This window comes from Anas platyrhynchos, chromosome 4 (assembly GCF_047663525.1).
Source record: "Anas platyrhynchos isolate ZD024472 breed Pekin duck chromosome 4, IASCAAS_PekinDuck_T2T, whole genome shotgun sequence".
Classification (NCBI taxonomy): Eukaryota; Metazoa; Chordata; class Aves; order Anseriformes; family Anatidae; genus Anas; species Anas platyrhynchos.
The window spans coordinates 19,441,028-19,459,140 of NC_092590.1; the positions used below are offsets into that span (position 1 = coordinate 19,441,028).

General features: G+C 46.1%; 1 protein-coding gene across 2 annotated transcripts; it reads right to left on the minus strand.

Annotated features, from left to right (window-relative positions):
• CDKL2 (cyclin dependent kinase like 2) lies at positions 1-18,104 on the minus strand. Of its 2 annotated transcripts, none has more exons than XM_072037133.1 (13): positions 17,976-18,104; positions 9,818-10,012; positions 8,855-9,033; positions 7,912-8,024; positions 7,457-7,596; positions 6,474-6,562; positions 5,811-5,937; positions 4,662-4,936; positions 4,112-4,202; positions 3,193-3,304; positions 2,965-3,071; positions 2,153-2,245; positions 1-1,061 (listed from the first exon to the last, which is right to left on the minus strand). In XM_072037133.1, exons 1-12 carry the CDS (start codon positions 18,078-18,080, stop codon positions 2,186-2,188), a joined length of 1,593 nt encoding a protein of 530 aa, XP_071893234.1. In that variant the 5' UTR covers positions 18,081-18,104; the 3' UTR covers positions 1-1,061; positions 2,153-2,185. The 2 variants fall into 2 exon arrangements, with proteins under 2 accessions (XP_071893234.1, XP_038034487.1); XM_038178559.2 differs by lacking the exon at positions 17,976-18,104 and adding an exon at positions 13,938-14,277.
• Positions 18,105-18,113: the final 9 nt, after the last annotated feature.

Genomic DNA, 18,113 nt, shown 5'->3' on the forward strand with positions numbered 1-18,113 from the left:
GAGGTTTGGATTTTTACTGTCCTTTTATTGAAAAGGTGTAACGTGCCTGGCACAGCTGCGTAGCAAGGGAGCTCTAAGAACGATGACGGTCATGGTGCGTTCTGCAGGGATGCATCACTGAGCCTGTGCTGTGGAGGGACAGCAAGTTCCAAAGGGCAGCACGGGGAGAGCACAGAACTGCCCGAAGCCAGCTGGGAGCAGGTAAAGCAAAAGTGGATGCGTAACAGTCCAAAGATAAACAGCTTTCTTCTTTTTCTTCTTTTCCTCCCCACAAGCCACTGCTGAGCTTTGTACGTCCAAGTCCCATTCCCCCAAGGGACCTAAGGGACTATGACTTACTAAAGGACCAAGTGACTTGCTGAGCGCTCACTAAAACCTTTTCACACGCCATCTGCATCGCAGTTCAGTGTTTTTTGCCGATATTCTCCCTTCACCATTAACAGGAGACACACGCTCATCCAGTGCAGCCAGACAACAGGCCCAGTTTAACACCCAGAAGTCTGGGGGAAGAGAGCACAGAGGAAGGAACCTAACACAACTTCACACATGCTGCTGAGCAGAGCGAGGGTTTCAAAGGAACAGTCAGGAACATTTACACATTTACATTTCTTGCACAATTTTTTCGTGGATATTTTTACCGAGGCAAAGGTGCTTTCCAGTACAGAGCAGGTAGCCCACCAAAACATACCAAATTCAGCAGGTATCTGCTTTCGTCACCACTCATTTAAAAAGAACCCCCCCCCTTGTGAGGGCAGTAGTTAAGAAAAAAGCAAGCCCAGCCTCTTCTGAAATACTCCAGAGCAGCTTCTGCCCATCACACACTGACAATCACTATTTCTTTCTGAGCAGCCTGGCCCGAAGCCAGGAAGTCAGCATTTTGAGAGCTGTTTCGCATGCAAGAAATCCAGCAGCAATGGCTGCAAGAGCTCTGTCCTCGGGCTGGACCCAAGCCACTTCCCATCGCAGTCCAGTGGCTAACATAAGTCCTCCTTTCTTCTCCAGTGACCGCCTGGTGTTAGCACCTGGAAATTCGGGTGGGTTGTTCCCACTGTGTCAGCCACCTGCATCAAGAAGAGAAAAGCAGGATGATGCAGGCAAACAAAAACATGGAGGTATTCCCTGGTGACAGGCTTCCTTTACTTTTATTCATTACAAGCTGTGCACTTACACCTTTGTGTTTCACAGATGAGACAGCTTTAGTAAGGTTCCTTTCCCCCACTTATTATCAGGATTGCTTCTTTCTTCCTAGTGGCATTAAGCCATCACATCGCATGCATGTATGTGCCAAATACACTCACCTAGATTAAAAGCACGTGCAGTACTTGTGCACAAGACTAAAAACCCATTTCAGAGTCAGCAGTTGCTCCTCTGTCTCAAAAAGAAAACACCGGAGCCCAAACTATAAAATTAAGATGCACAGATTGCACCCTCGCATTAATGGTCTTGCCATGACAAGCCCGTCTATGCAGGACACAAGGTTCCAATGAAGCCAGCAAGATTTTGGAGCACAGCCTCTGAGGAGCCTTTCAGAGCACCTTGCTTCCTCCCCCCCTTTCTCCTCCCCAACTTCTGCTCCCTTTGCAAGGTGCAATTGTTCCATCCAGCCTCAGTGATATCACCGGGAGTAAAAACCCTCTGCAAACCGCTGGAGTTCTTGCTTTCAAGAGACATGAGAGAAACTTTGTTATATACAAGGAAGAAGCTGAGCAACAAGAGGTAACAATATCTCAACAAACAAACAGAAAAGTAAACAAAACAAAACACGACCTTTTATTTTTTTTTGCAGACAGAACCACTTTGAGAACTGCTCAACAGCTACAGCAATAGACTTAGATTAAGTTAAGTTGCATGACATCATTATTAAGCTGCTATTTCCCTTTTTGTTACTCTACCAGCTTCAACTCCCAGATTAACAAGTGAATTAATTTCCAACACCACCGCCCAGCACTTCAGCCCAAGAAATGATTTACCTGCCCCAGCCCATTTCAATATCTGTAAAGAAAGCTGCATGCGGTCCTCAGTAAGCAGTCTCCACACCCAGAGTGTGAAATGTAAAAGGATTTTCCCATCACACCTCCCAGCTAGTTAAGTGTTTATGAAACAAACCATTTGAAAGACTCCAGGAGGCTCTCCTGTAAAAATTAAAGCCTACCTTTTAAAGGCAAGTGTGATCTTCTCTGTAATGCTAGTGCTCAACTCTAGGGAAACCGGCTTCTGATGCATCAGGCATCGAGTTCCCTGACATCTGTCAATTGGGAAAGAAATTTTTCAAATTCCATATGTAGTATAATATAGGGAGAACAACAAGAAACCACCTTCTAGGTACATATGCAATGCCAACACACAACTGTTCTCTGATCAAATCTGGCTTCAAAAAATTGTGCCAAGAATACACCTTTTCTCCCTCCAGTACAGTCTGCCAAACCTCAACTGGAAGCAAGGTTGCCAAAGTGGCAGCAGCCTAGGGAATTACACAATTCCCACAGCATTTCAGCGTTACTGGGGAAGTAACCTCTAGGAGTTGCAAGTATTTCCCTTCTTTCTCTCCCTGTGCCCGACTCCTACACTTTCTCCCTCTCTACTGCACTCCTCCCCTCCATGTATAGCACAGTCAGAACAATTCTGCTCAAAACACGTGTTCTTCCTGTTTTTTCTTCAATTTTGGAAAATTGGGTTTACTTCTACCTCAATCCAGCCAGATGAAATTGCAACAATTCACATTGCCAGTAAAAAACATAGTGTTTAGCTAACCTCAGAGAGAAAAGCAGAGCCCTATGTTTCATCTGTGACCCTTCTCCTTCCCCCCAGTTCAAGGCCTCCTATGTTTCTACTTAGACACTTGAGAAACCAAGACAAGTTTTGCTTCTGTTAAGAGCCAGGCAGAAACCTTGTGGGTCACACTGTTCAGAAAATCCTGAACCGAAGAAAAACACAGCACCAAGAATTATTTTATTCCTTTTTTACCTGCTGTGAGGCCAGACTTGGGTTATGGAGATCAATAGCAGCAAGGTAGGGGACCCGTGACTCTGAAACTGTTTTATTTTCCTTTTTGAGATATCTGGGATGCCACGCTGCAAAATGCAACCAATGCATACAGTGTTAAAGAAACTAGAGCTGACTGCTGTAATGCAGACTGCTTTCTGCCACTGATTTAGGATCAAGGTTTTACATAGAGGACATTAAAGCTCATACCGTCCACTCCTCTCAGTTCAGGGAGAGGATTTAGTTCTGGCAAACGTACGTCTGCCTTGGAGAACTCCCATTTTTTCTTGTTTGCCTGAAGGATGTTCTTGTCATTAGAAACCTGAAATGAAGTGAATTATAAGTGCCAGCTTGTGCAGAATATAAAAAACAAAGCTATTTTCAAGTTTCAAACTTAAAATTTATCAACACAGCAATATTCTACTGTAGTTGGAACTTGAACAGTAGTAAAACAAGAGTGTGCCCTATGTTTAAAGGAATTCATTCTGATTAATTTATACAGTAAAAAACAACAGAATGGCCACAACAGAATGAACAAACAAACAAACAACAACAAAAACAATGTTGATCATCTAAATGAGACTGCTTTCAAAGAGACAAAATACAATGAGAATGGTTCAGATTAGTTCTCTGGAAACAGTCAAATATTCCTGCTAATATGGAAAAATATTATCTAGGTAGTGAGTGCAATGGAGAACTTTGTATTTCACTTGTTTTCATTAGCAACTTCACATGCATTTGTGACCTGACTAAATGAAGCCCTGAAAAAGTTCAATCAAAATCCTAAGCTCTGCTTCAGCAGTGCAGCACACACAAAGAGGTCCACCCTTTCTGTCCAGGCAAGATGTCATGGATATATTCCATGGCACCAGGTATATAATCCAGGTATCCTGTGTTGGACCGCTCCCTTGCTTCCTTTAAAAAGTCATCTAACACAAAATGTGTTTCATATAAGATAATACTAACAAAGAATAGCAAATGACACAACTGTTGGAAAAAAGGCCTGAAGAACACAGTATTTCTAGTTGAGAGTTATGGTGAAGGCTGCAACAGAAGGGATTCTTGACAATAAAGCACATACTTCAGTATTTTATTTTTTACTTAGTCAAGGGGGAAAGACACAACTTACCGATGTCAAGCTTACACTATAATGGCCTGCTGGAGAACGCTTCCTTTGCTTTAGAAATGGGTTCAAGTATTTTTTGCTCTTTTCATCAACTCTGTAATGAAAAATGACCTAAACTTTGTACTAACCAGGGTAACGTGGTAAATATAAATACAAACGCAAGAAACCCAGAACCACTGACATTAAACAGTAAGCAAAAAGGGTTAAAGGGATACCACTCTCTATGGACCCAGCTAACAAAAAAAGTTTCATCCAAAGGACTCAGAGAAAGGCCAGTATCACAGCAGCTGGCAAGTTGTTGCTGTGCAGCAGTGCTTTGCCAAATGCAGAAACACAGAGACCCCCTGGCTGCGTGGACCCTCAAAGCTGCTTGAGATGAAGCCAGGCTTTCTAACCCATGTACAATCCTCCTCCCAAGAGCTGCTCCTAGCTGCATCCTGTCCCAAACCCCCTTCTCGCACTCCCACATCATCTCCTTCACCTCCCTCAGCACACTGCAGCTTCTCAGCAGCAGGGTCAATAGACACAAGCTTCTCCAGCTCTGTTCCCATACCTGTAGTTATGGTTTCCAGGCAGAGGCCCCATCCCAACCATAGTGGGAGAAATGTTCTGGTTGATGGGAGGAATAACTATGCCTGTGTTCTTGGCATAGTCCAAGCTGCTGCTGGAATCTTTTAGGCTGGTTTGAGGGCCTATTTTAAATGGGTTGATTGCACTGTCATACAGGGAGCTGTGGTTGGAAGATCGCTCTGCTTTCTCTCCATCAGCTTTAGAGCACTTCGCTTTGAACAGCTTTGCATCACTGCTCTTTGGGTCAATGTTGAAATCCTGTTTGGGAAGATAAGCATCATACTTCTTTTACAGTTATGTTTAAAAAGAAACTTAGAGCTGCGCATGCAGGAAAAAGTCAAAAGCCTAAACCTGCACAACTCTGCAAGGATCTGATGGAGATGGCATTGCCTTTAGTAGCAAGATAGAAAACCTGTTTGCCATTAAAATTGGAAGGAGGAAACTTGTCAGGGTTCCAGCACCCTCTGTAAATAAGTCACCTTGGAATGTAATCGGAAGTGATGGAGGAAGAACAGCCGTATCATGTGTCACTTCCAAAGAAATAAGAACCAAGCCCAATGTCACCTCAATGTCACTCTGAAGCCTCTAGTCCTTTGTATCTGATTGAAAGCAAAATATGCAGTTTTGGAGACAGGACAACACAGGTAAACAGACGCATACAAATATGCTTTGCTCATCCAACATGACTTACACTTTCTGATTCTCCCTTCAGCTCTGTATTTGCCAGGAAGTGCATCGCGATGCATTTCACTGACAAGGGACTGACCAAATAGCCACCTGGAGACTGGCCAGCTAAGCACCAGAGCAACTTGTAGCAGCCAGTCAGCACCAAAGGCACAGAATTTCTACGCAACAGCCTGAAGGCTGTACTGCACTGAGTATCAGAGCTATGGGAGCACAGGACTGCTGTAATGCCTTGAACTGAATTACTAAGTCTTCAGCACTGTTTAGATTTGCAGTGACTTACAGAGGTGAGCTTCTCTGGCACATCAGTTATCTAGTCTTTTTTTTAATGAAATGTAAAATTATGCTTATATTTTTGCTATGCAATTAAACTGCAGCACATACTTACTTATATAGTGATTTTAAAAGACAAAAAAAATACAGGTTTGGAAAATAAAGATCAACTAACCTGGACACCAAGCATCTTTCTTTCTTCTAAAGCATCATCTTTATCCTTTCTGCTGGTTTTTGATTTTTTTTGTAATTGATGGTCTCTGGCATCTTTCTGAATCTTTAGTTTAAGCTCCTGAGCAAATCTATATTACATATCACGTAAAGAGGAAGGGAGGGGGAGAGAAAAGGCTTCTGTTATTCTAAATATCATTAGTTAGTGCTCAGCCCAGGCTGTTGTTATAGCTATCCAAGTAATCAAACAAACCTTGTCTTTTTAAGTAACGAGAAGCCAACTGAATACAATTTATCCATTAAAATAAGTAAAGTCTTACACATGCACACTTTCCACATCACAGTAATAAAGGAGGTTGTATCCCAGTCTGGCATAGATGCGGACATTAAATAAATACACTGTCAGACAATACTACCCACTATCCAAAGTGCTGTGACACTGGGCGCACACTGATGAATTAATGTTGTGACAAGGTAATGTGGTAAACATGCCACTGCACTGTGCTCCTATTCAACTGTTCTCCCATTTTTCAGGAAGGCTAAAACCAAACAAAACCAAAATACTCGGCAACCATCAGCTCTGCAAAATCAGCATGCAGTCTTCAAGCACAGCTGCTTAATTTCCTTTTAATCTTGTCCTATTTTGAGCAAGAGATGAACTGTTTACCTTTCAGCAAATCCATCCTCGTTAAAGAAATCGCACTGCAAGAGTTCAGCACAAGATGGTCTTTTGTCTGGGTCAATCTGCAAACACCTCTGTCAAACCAACGTAAACATTAGAAGGCAGATACTTCAGAAATGAAACAAAGGCATTAACATTTCCAAATGAAGTCAAGAAAAACAGCTGCAAAGCTCCCACTTCTGGGGTCTCTTATGCTGAGATAAGCCCAAGAGACATACGCTTTTTGCCAGCTACATCCATTCTAATCACTAGGGCTCACAAAGACTGCATAGGTAATACCTGCCACACAAACAGATCCCAGTAAAACTCTCGTTTCCAACTACATTTGCTTGGCTGAGGCTTTAGAAACTGTTTTGCTCACAAGGCATTTCAAACACAACCAAGGGTTTTTTAGGTTATTTTAGTTACCCAGCATATCAATGCTCAAGTTTATTGTGTGAAGGAAGAAAAAAATCTTCAGGATCAGTTACAAGCTGTATGCTTCCTAGCTCCCACACAGTAGACACAGCTCTGAGAGCAAGGTGTGTGTTTGGATGTCATCCCACCCAGGCCTATTTGCTTGCAGTGCCTCCACCAGCCTGTGGAGAGGGTTGCCAGAAAACACTGTATCCACACAGCTCTGCGAGCAAGGAAAATGTAAGGAGCTGTGTACGATCCACAGAAGAGGTGCAAGGCACGCTACAAGCCTCCCTCAGAGGGTATGCAGCGATCCTTTTGGCTATGGTATGACTGGCTTAGTCTCCCCCATCATGCAGGACAGCAGCTGAAGAATCTTTATGGTCCTCACTGACCTGCCAACCCAAGCAGTTCATCGTTGTATGGGTAGTTGAAAGCAAGTCAGATTAACAAGCCCTTTTGGCAGGCTGCATTCAGTTCCCCAAGGCAAGGGACAAGTAAACAGAGAAATGATTGTGCTGAATTCTAGACAGAACCTCTCCAAGGAACTTCCAAAATGATCAGTTACGTACCTTGGCTAAATTCAGCACTGCAGCAGAGAGCTTGGGGTATCGTCTGTCCAGAGATTCAACCTCCTTCACTTCAGGCAACCTCATGCCAGCGAAGTGGGGGTTTTTATAGAATAACTCTTGGTGTCTTAGAATTAAATTACCTGGAATCAAACAACCAAAGCAACCACATGGAAGAAATGCAGTCCTGCAGAACGTTCAAGAAACCAAAATACTGGATCAGCATTACTGAGAGGGCTACAACGTGGGTCACTCTCTTTCCACTCATGCACCATGACTTGATGCCAGCTGTACTCACAAGCTCCTAGCCCCCCTTCATAAAAGACGCTAAGAAATCATGCTCTCAGAAACAGTTCAGCATACACCAAAGTCTCTTCCCACACCCTCTTCTCCCATCAAGACTTATTGAACCCCTTCGTTAGTGAGCAGGCACTAGTAGCCCGACAGGCTGTTCTCACCCAGGCACTTGGTGATATGGTAGAGCTGGTCAATGTCTGAATCTCCAGGGAACAGGGGCTCTCCTGTGAGCATTTCCGTGACCAGACAGCCAATAGCCCACACATCCACAGCCCTGGAAGAAAAACATCCCAGCTCAGCACGGCTTCATTCCTCTCTCGGAGCTAAAGGCTGAGCTGGGCCATCACCCAGCAAGTCTTAAGCAGGTTATGAGCCCCAGGGGCAGCTTTGGCCCCATAAACATCAAGATGGCTGTTTTCCAAGCTTACAAGTGCTCTGACGAATGCCAAGGATTCAGCTCCTGAAGCAGGCAAACACTAGAAGAAGCCCGACCAATCTGAAATCAATTTCCAAACCCCAATGCTTCAAACATTCTAGTGCAATGAAATACATAAGATTTTTGCCCTTTGGAGACCACAAAAGTAAGCCCATTTTCTTTCTGCCAGGGCACTTACCAGAAATGAACATTAGGGACATAAAGAGCTGGACAAACAGGCCTGTGAAAGGTCGTTTAATTTCTGACATGTTTTTGCAGCACTGGAGAACCAGGTAAGAAAAATCTCATTCCTTCCACCCCCTCCCTCCTGAAATGTCTGTCTCATATTGACTACAGGGCCTTCTCTGCCTCCCATCCAGCACTCCAGCTGTGCAGGGGGGAAGCAGCCTCTTCTGCTACTAGCTCTGGCAACCAACAAGTTCCTGCAGACAACAGACTAGGAACGTGGCTGGCTCAGTGTCTCCTCCTCTCCTTCTGAGCCAGGAAAGCCTAACACTGGCAGTAGTTAGCTCCAGAGAGGAGGAGAAGAGAGAAAAGCTTCAGCATCTACAAGCGAGTAACCAGCATTCCTTTAACCTGTTTGCCAAGCAAGAGCCCCCTGCCTCCCCCCAGAACAGAGCACCCCCCAGTCCCACAGCCCTTCTGCAGCTTCCCTGCCCGTCTCCTACCTGCCATACTTGGTATCTCCCACCAGCAGCTCTGGGGCTCGGTACCATCGGGTTGCCACATAGTCCGTGTAAGCTTCCCCAGAAGCTGCCAACGTGCGAGCAAAACCAAAGTCACACAGTTTTACAACTCCCGACTGGGAGACTAGGATGTTCTCTGGCTTAATATCCCGATGTATTATCTGCACAGAGAAAAGCAAGTCAAGACAAATCATTTCCCTATGCTAAAATGACTGACCCACCAGAAACAGTAGCTTTATCACGTTCAGGTAAAAAATTAAATTTCTGCAGGCATGGGAAATGCACAGTTTATTTATCAAGCGCCAACTCAAGTGCACAGGTGAACACAAAACCACCAGGTTTTGTACAGAATTGTTAATTTTATGCACCTCTCTGCATGTATTTACCATAGCTATTTTACAGGCATAATTTATTATACTTTAAAATCACAAGTTTAGAAGTTGTAAGTGTTGCATACCCTGCAGTTAAACATGAAGAGTATTTTAGGAATACATGTGAGACAGCTTTTCCAAACATAAGAAGAAATATATACATATATACATCATAGTTACAAGAACACGATTAAATTGGCAAACCTGTGTTACAAATTAGTGAAAAAGAAAAACCTAAAAATGTTGAAGACAAAAAAGAAAAGCTTCTGAAAGAGAGATGATATCCCTCTGCCAGAGGAAAGTCAGTTTTCAGTGAGGTGACACCAGCATTTGAACCCTTTGGACCCCTGGAGCCTTCCTTTGAAGAACTGTCACAGGTCAGTCACAGACAGACCACTGGATTAGCTGATGTCAAGCTCTGACATTTAAGGCGAAACTCAGTCAGGCCCATCTGCTCAATTTCCATCTTCCAGCCCAAGCTCTATTTCTCTAAGCTTTAATAAGTACCAAATATACATCTCTATATCTATCCATTCAAAGTTAAGTGCAGAGTGCACTTCGCATGCATACTTACGTTATGGCTGTGACAAAATGCTACTCCTCTTAAAATCTGAAATAAGTATTTCCGAACCCTGCTGTAGTCTAGTCCATTTGGAAATGCCTCAAGATCATCAAGCACTGTGTGGTCCACGAATTCAAATACCAGATACCACCGTTTCTTCTTTTTACACACTTCCAGCAGGTTCACGAGATTCTCATGCCTGAGTTGCTGTTATAAAACAGGAAATATTTTGTGAGAGCATGAAAACATTTAATGAGTAAACTAAGCCCAGACACTTTTAACTACAGCCCAGCAGATACGTTACCCCAGAGTGCTCTTCCTGTCATAGCACCCACATTCATTTGTTCTTAAAATCAGCTCACTGATATTTCAGACAGGTTTTATTTTTCCACTTTTTAAGGTAACTTGGAGGACTTCTACCACCCCCTATATGCAGATACCTGTATTTGGAACCCAGAAATAAATAAAATACTAAGGGCATTGCTTTTTGCTGCAAACAGCTCAAGGAGCAATAAACACAGCTTGTTGCTGTAACGTTGGGCTGTGTCTGAGACTCAGACTTATTTATGAGACATTCTCATACAGGTGGCCAAGTAAATCTACGCTACCCTGCCAGCTCCCTCAAAGCAGAGTACAAGGTTCAACACCAGCTACTCCTTCCAGATAGGATTCAAAGCACACAAAGAATTGATGAAGACAGTTGTCAATGTTTTGTTTTAGAAAACTTTTTGCCTCTCTCAATACCCCAAAGCAGATTCATCTCTTTTCTCCCATATTTCCAGTAAGTTTTACTTTTCTTCTCTTTCATTCCTTTCTCTAGGACTTCCTTTTAAAAATCGCTTAAATCCCCATTTCAAATAGTTCCCAAACCAGATGCAGTACCTCTGTTCTACCTAGCTGCCAGTTCATCACCAACTACTTAATGTCTGTATCTTAATTTTTCTTATAAAACTGATCAAAGAATTTTCTTTTTCACTCCTACCATACCCAACGCATTTCTGTTGGCACTGCCAGCACATTTACAATAAGCAAGGTGACAGAATACAAGTACACCGAATGGATAAAGTTCATCATTCTTACCTAAAACACTCCAGTTAACAATTAAACAGCTTTGATTAAACTGTCTCTAGTGGGTTCTGAGTGAAAAGTGACAAGCCAAGGATTTGAAGATTTTTGTCCTTTATTTATTATTATGCAGAGGGGAAAGCTGCAGATCTCAGGGACCACGACCAAGGAAGATGCAAAAGGACCAATTTCTGAAGATTTTATAAAATGATGCTCAGTTAGAAATCGAGAGTGGGGGGCTGTTTTTTTGTACCTTTTTGATCTGAATGCAGTACCTGAATTTGCTCGTTACGTGTTGACACCTCCCGGCCCAGCATCCCTGCCTGGGCAGGACTGCGTGGCTGAAGATGCAGGAGGACCTATGAGTGCAGGAGCTGGGCTGCTCTGCACGAGCACTGCCCTGAACGCTGAGCCAAACCCAGCCAGGCTCTGCCCTCCCTGGCCAGCATCCCCAGGTCAGTTTTTTCCAGCACCAAGACTTGGACTCTGGCAGCTGCAAGATCAAGTGCTGTCCTGTGGGCACTTCTCCGCAGTGTCATTGACATGACTGGAGGTAGGGCAAAACGCTACTGGCTTTGCCAGGGGCAAATAACAGCTGAGGGGCTAAGATCTGGCAAACACTTCTGATTTAAAAGACCAGTAAAACATAGGCTCAGTGGAGCAACTTAACAATAAGAGGGAGAGACTATAGCTCCCATCCTGGGGCTCAGCAGCGACGGGTTCCTCTATGCCCTTTGTGGTCACATCCACGTCCATGCAGAGGGGTGCTCTGCTAGGGAGGACTGCTGCACAGATCATCAGCAGGTGGACTGCTCATACAGATGCTGTCACATTCTTAATACTGCGTTTCAGAATCAAGTTTGAAGAAGCTGCAGCAATTCAATCCTCTCAGCTGTTTCCTCAAGCTCTTTTCTCCAGAATAATTTACTCCCTGCACAGGGGATCTGAACAGATTTTGCTTCTTTCAGTAAAGATTACATTTCTGCCCAAACACCAGAAGAGAAACAAATAAATAAATAAAATAAAAGGTTCACAGGGAATGAGCAAGTGAAGAAACTACAAGATTAGATCTCTTGATATTTGTTCTCACTGTGAGAGGCCATTTACCGAGCTATATATGGAAAAATCCCCCTTGCTCAGTTCCCGTTTACCCAGGAAAACAAGTTAATTTCCAACACACCTGGGAGGTGCTACGTGCTTTGACTCAGTAACTAAGTGAGGCGTGCCAGCAGACCAGGTACAATCCAGACTCATGCAAATTTGCTGTAAGTGTTTGAGGGACAATGCTTTCAGCTGCTGGCTGCATCTCAAGCTCCAGCAGGTACACTCCTATTAACTCTAAGTGCCTACAGCTCTTGCAGCAATGGCAGAGATGACTTTCTCCCCTTCTCAGCACAGGGACTGGAGTCTGCCAGACTTAGGAAGAGACTCTTGTGGAAGCCAAGTGGAGAGATTGCAGGCTGGCACACATCCCCACCTCCAGCACACCCCACATTCTGAGGAAAAGCCTAGATATACCCCGACTCTAATCAGAATCTCATTTCTTCACCAAAAGAATTTCTTCAGCCACGTCCCAACACTTAACACTTCCACGTGTGCCCTTGCACAGGGACAGACACTTTTCTGTGCACACCGCTTTGAGACACACCAAGGTACCTAACACCTCTGGGGGGGAGTAAGGCAGGGCAGCGCACACTTTCACTGGAGTTCAGGGAAGAAGGAAAATGCTGCTGCTGCTGCTGGAGGTTACAGTGGAGAATACAGGGCCTGAAGGTGGTGAAAAAAACAACTGGAACAGATGTGTGTCCTGGTACTGCATCCCACCTGCATCCTTATCAGCCTGCTCATGAAGAACTGCATCAGAAAAACCTTGCAGTGAAGCACCTTAGGAACTTGCAAAAGCTTTCACATAAAGAACAAAGCCAGAACAGGGAGCAGGAAGACCACATGATGAAACACTGAAGAGCACGCAAACAAAAACCCCTTGTTTATCTAAAGCTCCTGGGTATTTTTCCAGAGTATCTACAGCCCATGGAGAACCCTTAATGAACTAACCCACACAATGAGACTACAGAGCTTGCCAGCACGTAACACTGCTGATAAGAAGCCAACAGGCAGATGGACATTTATGTGAGTATAAAGAGTCCACAGCTGATAACAGACAAATCACACACTCAGGCAGCAAGAGCCACAATGCCAGCTGGCTTCAGCCTAGGGGCTACCCATTGACCGATAAGGTTCAGGAGTTTGCTGCTTGCCCTCCTGCAGCCTCTTGCAGGCAGTTCAAGCCTGCCAGGAAAGTGCCATAAAAACCCCACCGTGTTCCTAGCAGCAGATTTCCATATCAGATAACGTTAGCACCCAGCCTGGCCAGGCTCACTGTCACACATCCAAGTCACCATTTACCTGCAGATTTTATAAGCTCGACATTTGCCTTGTTTTCAGCAAATCAATGGCAGGAAGGTACTGTCTTTTGGTACACAAGGCAGAGAGGACGCAATTATTTCCAGGAAGGCATATGGAGACCTTGGGGTCTCTTCGTTTTACCTTTACCTGCTGAATACCAGGCACATAAACAAGCTTCTGACTGAGTCGGGGCTAGCCAGAAGGAAAGGTTCAAGGGGTAAATGAATCCACCACGGCTTGGCTGCTCGTGGGAGCATGAACAGGACCTGACCAAGCCTGGCTTTGTTGTTTGTGCTTTATAAGCTGATGTACAGTGGTGCCCTGTACCCCTTCTAAAAAAGCTGTCGAAACTGACCGAGTGCCTTAAATTCACACCCACCCTCCAGCTTCCCTGGCTAAACACCACTCTTTAAATTAGGGAGTCTCAAGAGGCAGTTTTTCCCCACGTAGCCTCTACGGGAAGATCTCACCCACATCCGTCAGCTCTGACTGCTAACACCCGTAACACAAGGGGAGCCCTGATCGCAGACACTCAGCCCGACAACGCTTCAACACGCATCTCAGCATTCATTAATGAGGAATATACCCCCAAAGCTACCAAAAAGACGCCGGCGTGGTCTTTAAAACGCAGCTTCGCCGCCCGGGGCTCCCCCCTGCTCACCTTCAGCAGCTTGATCTCCCTCAGGGCGATCTTCCTCACCATCGCATCATCCTCGCTCTCCAGGAACTTCTTGACGGCCACCACCCGCCCGCTCTCTTTGTGCCGGCACCTGGTCACCACCCCGTAGCTGCCTTTCCCGAGGAAGCCGAGGACCTGGTACTTCTCCATCTCCACACACCCCCCTCCCCTCCTTCCTTCACAACCCCCGGGCAGCGCTGGGGCTCCCCGCCCGGCGCCTCACGCTGCCCGCAGGGCACGGCCCGAAGGCCCCAGCGGCACCGGGGCAACGGCCGCCACCTGCCGCAGCGCCCAACGGCCGCCAACGGCCGCCGCAACGGCCGCCGCCGCGGGCGCCCCCTCCCGCCCTTCTCCGCAATGTGTTTTTTTTTTTTTTTTTTTTTTTTTTTTCCCTTTTTCCCTCAGTGTTTGAGCCTCTTGGGGTCACTTTTCAGTTCCTGTCACATTTTCAGTAGAGGTACATGCAGCAGTCTGAAGGAGCTGCCTCAGAAAATCAGTCCAACGACCACCGTTCAATATGCTCACTAGTTCGTTTTTAGAGAATATCCAATGTGTATCGATGTATGTTTGCCTACCGCTTTTTTTGGAGAACTTTTCCCTTCGAGGCAGTGACAATAGGGAACGCCAGGATGCCAGAAGGGGGTGTCCCAAGAGCCTGCCAGGGGGTGACACGGAGTGATCCGTGTGTTCATGTGCTTACATTTCCCCCATTCATGGTAGATGATTTACAGGTGCACAGAAGAGACTGCACTCCAGCAGGCAGCTTAAATGCTGCGTGACCTTGCTCTTTCAAGGGTTGTATGTTTCCCTCAAGCAGCGAAAGTTTCCAGTACTTTCAGTGGCAGTTCAGCCTGAGTCAAGGTGAGACACAATAGCAAGCTGCTGCTTAAATACAACAGAGAGAATTTCCAGGTTGTCTTCGGGCAGACTTCGTGGCAGCAGAGGGGAAGAGTACCTTCCTTCACATGGGCGCCACCAAACATCCGAATTCTTCACCCATCTGTGCAAGCGTCCCAGGTAAAACCTGGTATCTGGACTGTCACAGATGTGTGAGGGGCTGTCTCCCACCTGGGGAGATAACCCAGGCGGGCAGAATGAGCCAGGTTAGACACAGAGCGTGAGGAACCTGAAGAGAGAAGCACATCCCAGTGAGGAAGGTCACCTGCAGCACCAGGGGGCAGTACTGGGAGGGAAGGGGAAAGCAGCACCGCAGCCCCTGCAGCTCTGCTCGCTGCACATTTTAGTTCTGCAACATAAACCAGATGCCTCCTGTGCAGCCAGGTGGTGAGAAGGGCCCACACGGAGGTGACGCAGAGTGCTGTACGAAGAGGCAGGGTGCAGGACAGCAGCCAGCTGGGGAATTGAGCTCAGGGCCCGTGCTTCCAGTCAGGTCCAGCCACAGACGAACGGGTCTCAGTTGTAGCAAGGACGTCCTTTCCAGGAACATTTTTGGCCATCCTCTTTTCCAAGCACCCTGCTGGCTAGCGAGCTGTGCCTTTACTGAAGAGCTTCCAGGGAAGAGTAATTCTGCTGACCCAGAGCCAGAAGGCAGAGCTGCTGGGAGACCTGACCAGCTGGATGCCTTCCCTGGGTCCCCCTGGGCAAGATATTGAGTGCCCTCTGTTTAGCAAACCACTTAGCATTTGGCCCACACAAACCACAAATGATACCTTCTCACCTGAAGGGAATAAAAGTGTTTCACCTCTCTTCATGCAATGAGACTGTTACATTAAAAGCCTCTTCAATTTTAGACCTTGTGATTGATTTCTGTTGGCCCAACCGTCAGGTTCAGACCACGCTCAAAGCTATCATCTGCTTCAGCTACTGTTTCAGATCCACAGAGGACTCAACCCTTGCTGTTTCTCCAAAGAAAAAACACCTTGGGCTTAAACAAAAGTTTTGTCACGTTTTCTAACATCAGAGCAGCATCAAGTACCCTCTGAAGACTTGACTTTCGCTAAAATAAACCTCAAACTTTGCATCCTCCAATTTGTACTGTGTTGAAATGGTCTTTTTAAAAACAAGCAAACAAACCAAAACTGAAAGCTTAAGGGTCCCAATCCTGGCTAAGGGTGCTGTCCTGACACTGACCTGTTTGCAAATAGCTTCTCTTTCACACAGTGCTTCGGAGCAGGAGGCAGTGAAGCTTAAACAATAATCCCCCAGCAGCATGCCCCAGTTTTGCAGCCTAACACACAGTTCAGGTTTCCCCAGGGATCGGGGACTGCCCACCAACACCCTCCCCACAAAAAGCTGCTCATTCTCTGCAGCTGCAGTCCTCCATGGCTCTTAGACAGCCCGAGCTCCTTTCTTTGTCTGCTGAGCTGGAACTGTTCTGTTATTGGAGGGATACTAAAAAACCTTACCCAGATAAGAACACCTCCCCCTGACCTTCCCCAAAAGCCTGCCTGGGGGTGAGACGTAGGAAGGTGGAACACCAGTGCAGCAGAACAAACCCAGCAGATACTGTCCTGCCAGTTGGACTTTACAAAGGCTGCTGTTTTGCTGCCCCATTTCCTCTAATTAAATGCATCGCGTTCATGTTCCTTTGGAAAGCTTCAGTATTATGTTTCTCTGACACTCCCTTCTCTATTCTTTTACTCCTTTCCAAAATGAAAATAATAATAATAATAAAAGGCAGACTCTGGGCTGAATCTGAGCAGTCATGCTTTGAATCTGAAGGTGCTCCCAACACCTTTTTTTCCTGTCTCAACCCCAAATTTGGGTTCCTAGGGATCTACACCCTGTACTGTAAGAAAATTTATTGATTTGACAGCAGGATTTAGTACTCACTGCTGCTTCACCCTGGCACAGGTCATTCTGTCAGTTTGTGGCCCACCAACCACCTCCCTCCCACCTACTGAACTGTGCCCTGGTGTGCTCGTTGCTCAGAGTCCCAGGATTTGTGTAGAAGGACATGAGTAAACCTGCTGGCCTTTTCTCTGTAGCCTGCTGGCTTCATATCTCAAATGTTTGCCCAGAAGCCCCTTGCTGCCCCTGGCTGTGCAGCCCGCTGCTTGGGAGTACTTCATCTATAGCTATCAGCCTTCCTCTGTCCTCTTCCTCCTCCGTCAGCAACACCTGAGTTGTACAAGTGTCATCGCACGTGCTATCAACCAACCTCCTGATACCCATGAGGTTATCCAGATAAGATAGGGAAAAGAGCTGGTTTCAAAGTCTTTAGTCCACATTTCTATTTCCTCACTCCTCTACCAGCAGAGCGCTCCTAATTTTTCCAGAGAAAAACACACTTTGCTTTAAGTGTAAATATATGGGCACAAAGCACAGCTGTGTGGGCGTTAGGTATGTTGACGTGATCCTGGGCAGGAAGAGGGGCACTGATTCTCCCTGTCCCCTTCATCCAGATAAACGTGGATGCGTGGTGTCAGGCTGGCCACGTGGGAAAGGCACCTCAGCAAGAACTGTCAGACCGGGAGCTGCCTCAGCTCGTCCGCTGCTGACGACCTGGCTTTGGAGAAACCAGCCGTGCTACCTGTACTCCTCAACTTGCTGCGCTGCTGCCTTTGATGGATGGGAGCACACCAGAATTCTCACCGGGCGTCTCCCGCCCCTACCTCAAAAGCAGAGCCTAAAGCCCTCCCAATCTTTCATTGCTGAAGCGAGGCTGGCCGGACTTGTTACGATCAAGCCGCCCCATCTCAAAGTTTTCCTTTTCAAAGGAGGAGCCGTCTGCTCACGGGTTCATTGATTCCCTGCCCAGCAGGAATGTTTGCTCGGCACGGACAAGCCACACCTCTGATGACTGTAACAGGCAGAGCGCTCTCTGTTTTGATATACTATCAGCTGGGTTTATCAAGGTATATAAACAAAACCTCCCCGCTCCAGAACTCTCCCTCTTCTGGCCAGCAGTCCCTGTGGAGCGCGCGGGGGCTGCGACTGAGCTGAGCTCACCTGCTATTTCAAGGAATTTTAATAGCAGGTTTTAAGCTACTTATTTACTTTTTTTGGTCTGTGCAGGAAGTCTGAGCTAAAAAAAAAAAAAGATAGAAGTATAATTACCCTGGCACGCCTGCATTCCTGCTCCGGGCTCAGGCGGGGAGGGCGTCTTTCTTGTCGGTGCAGGCACATTTGAGCCAGGAAGAGGACCGGATCCCTGGAGATCATCGCCACAAACGCGCGTAACTGAAACCTCCAGCC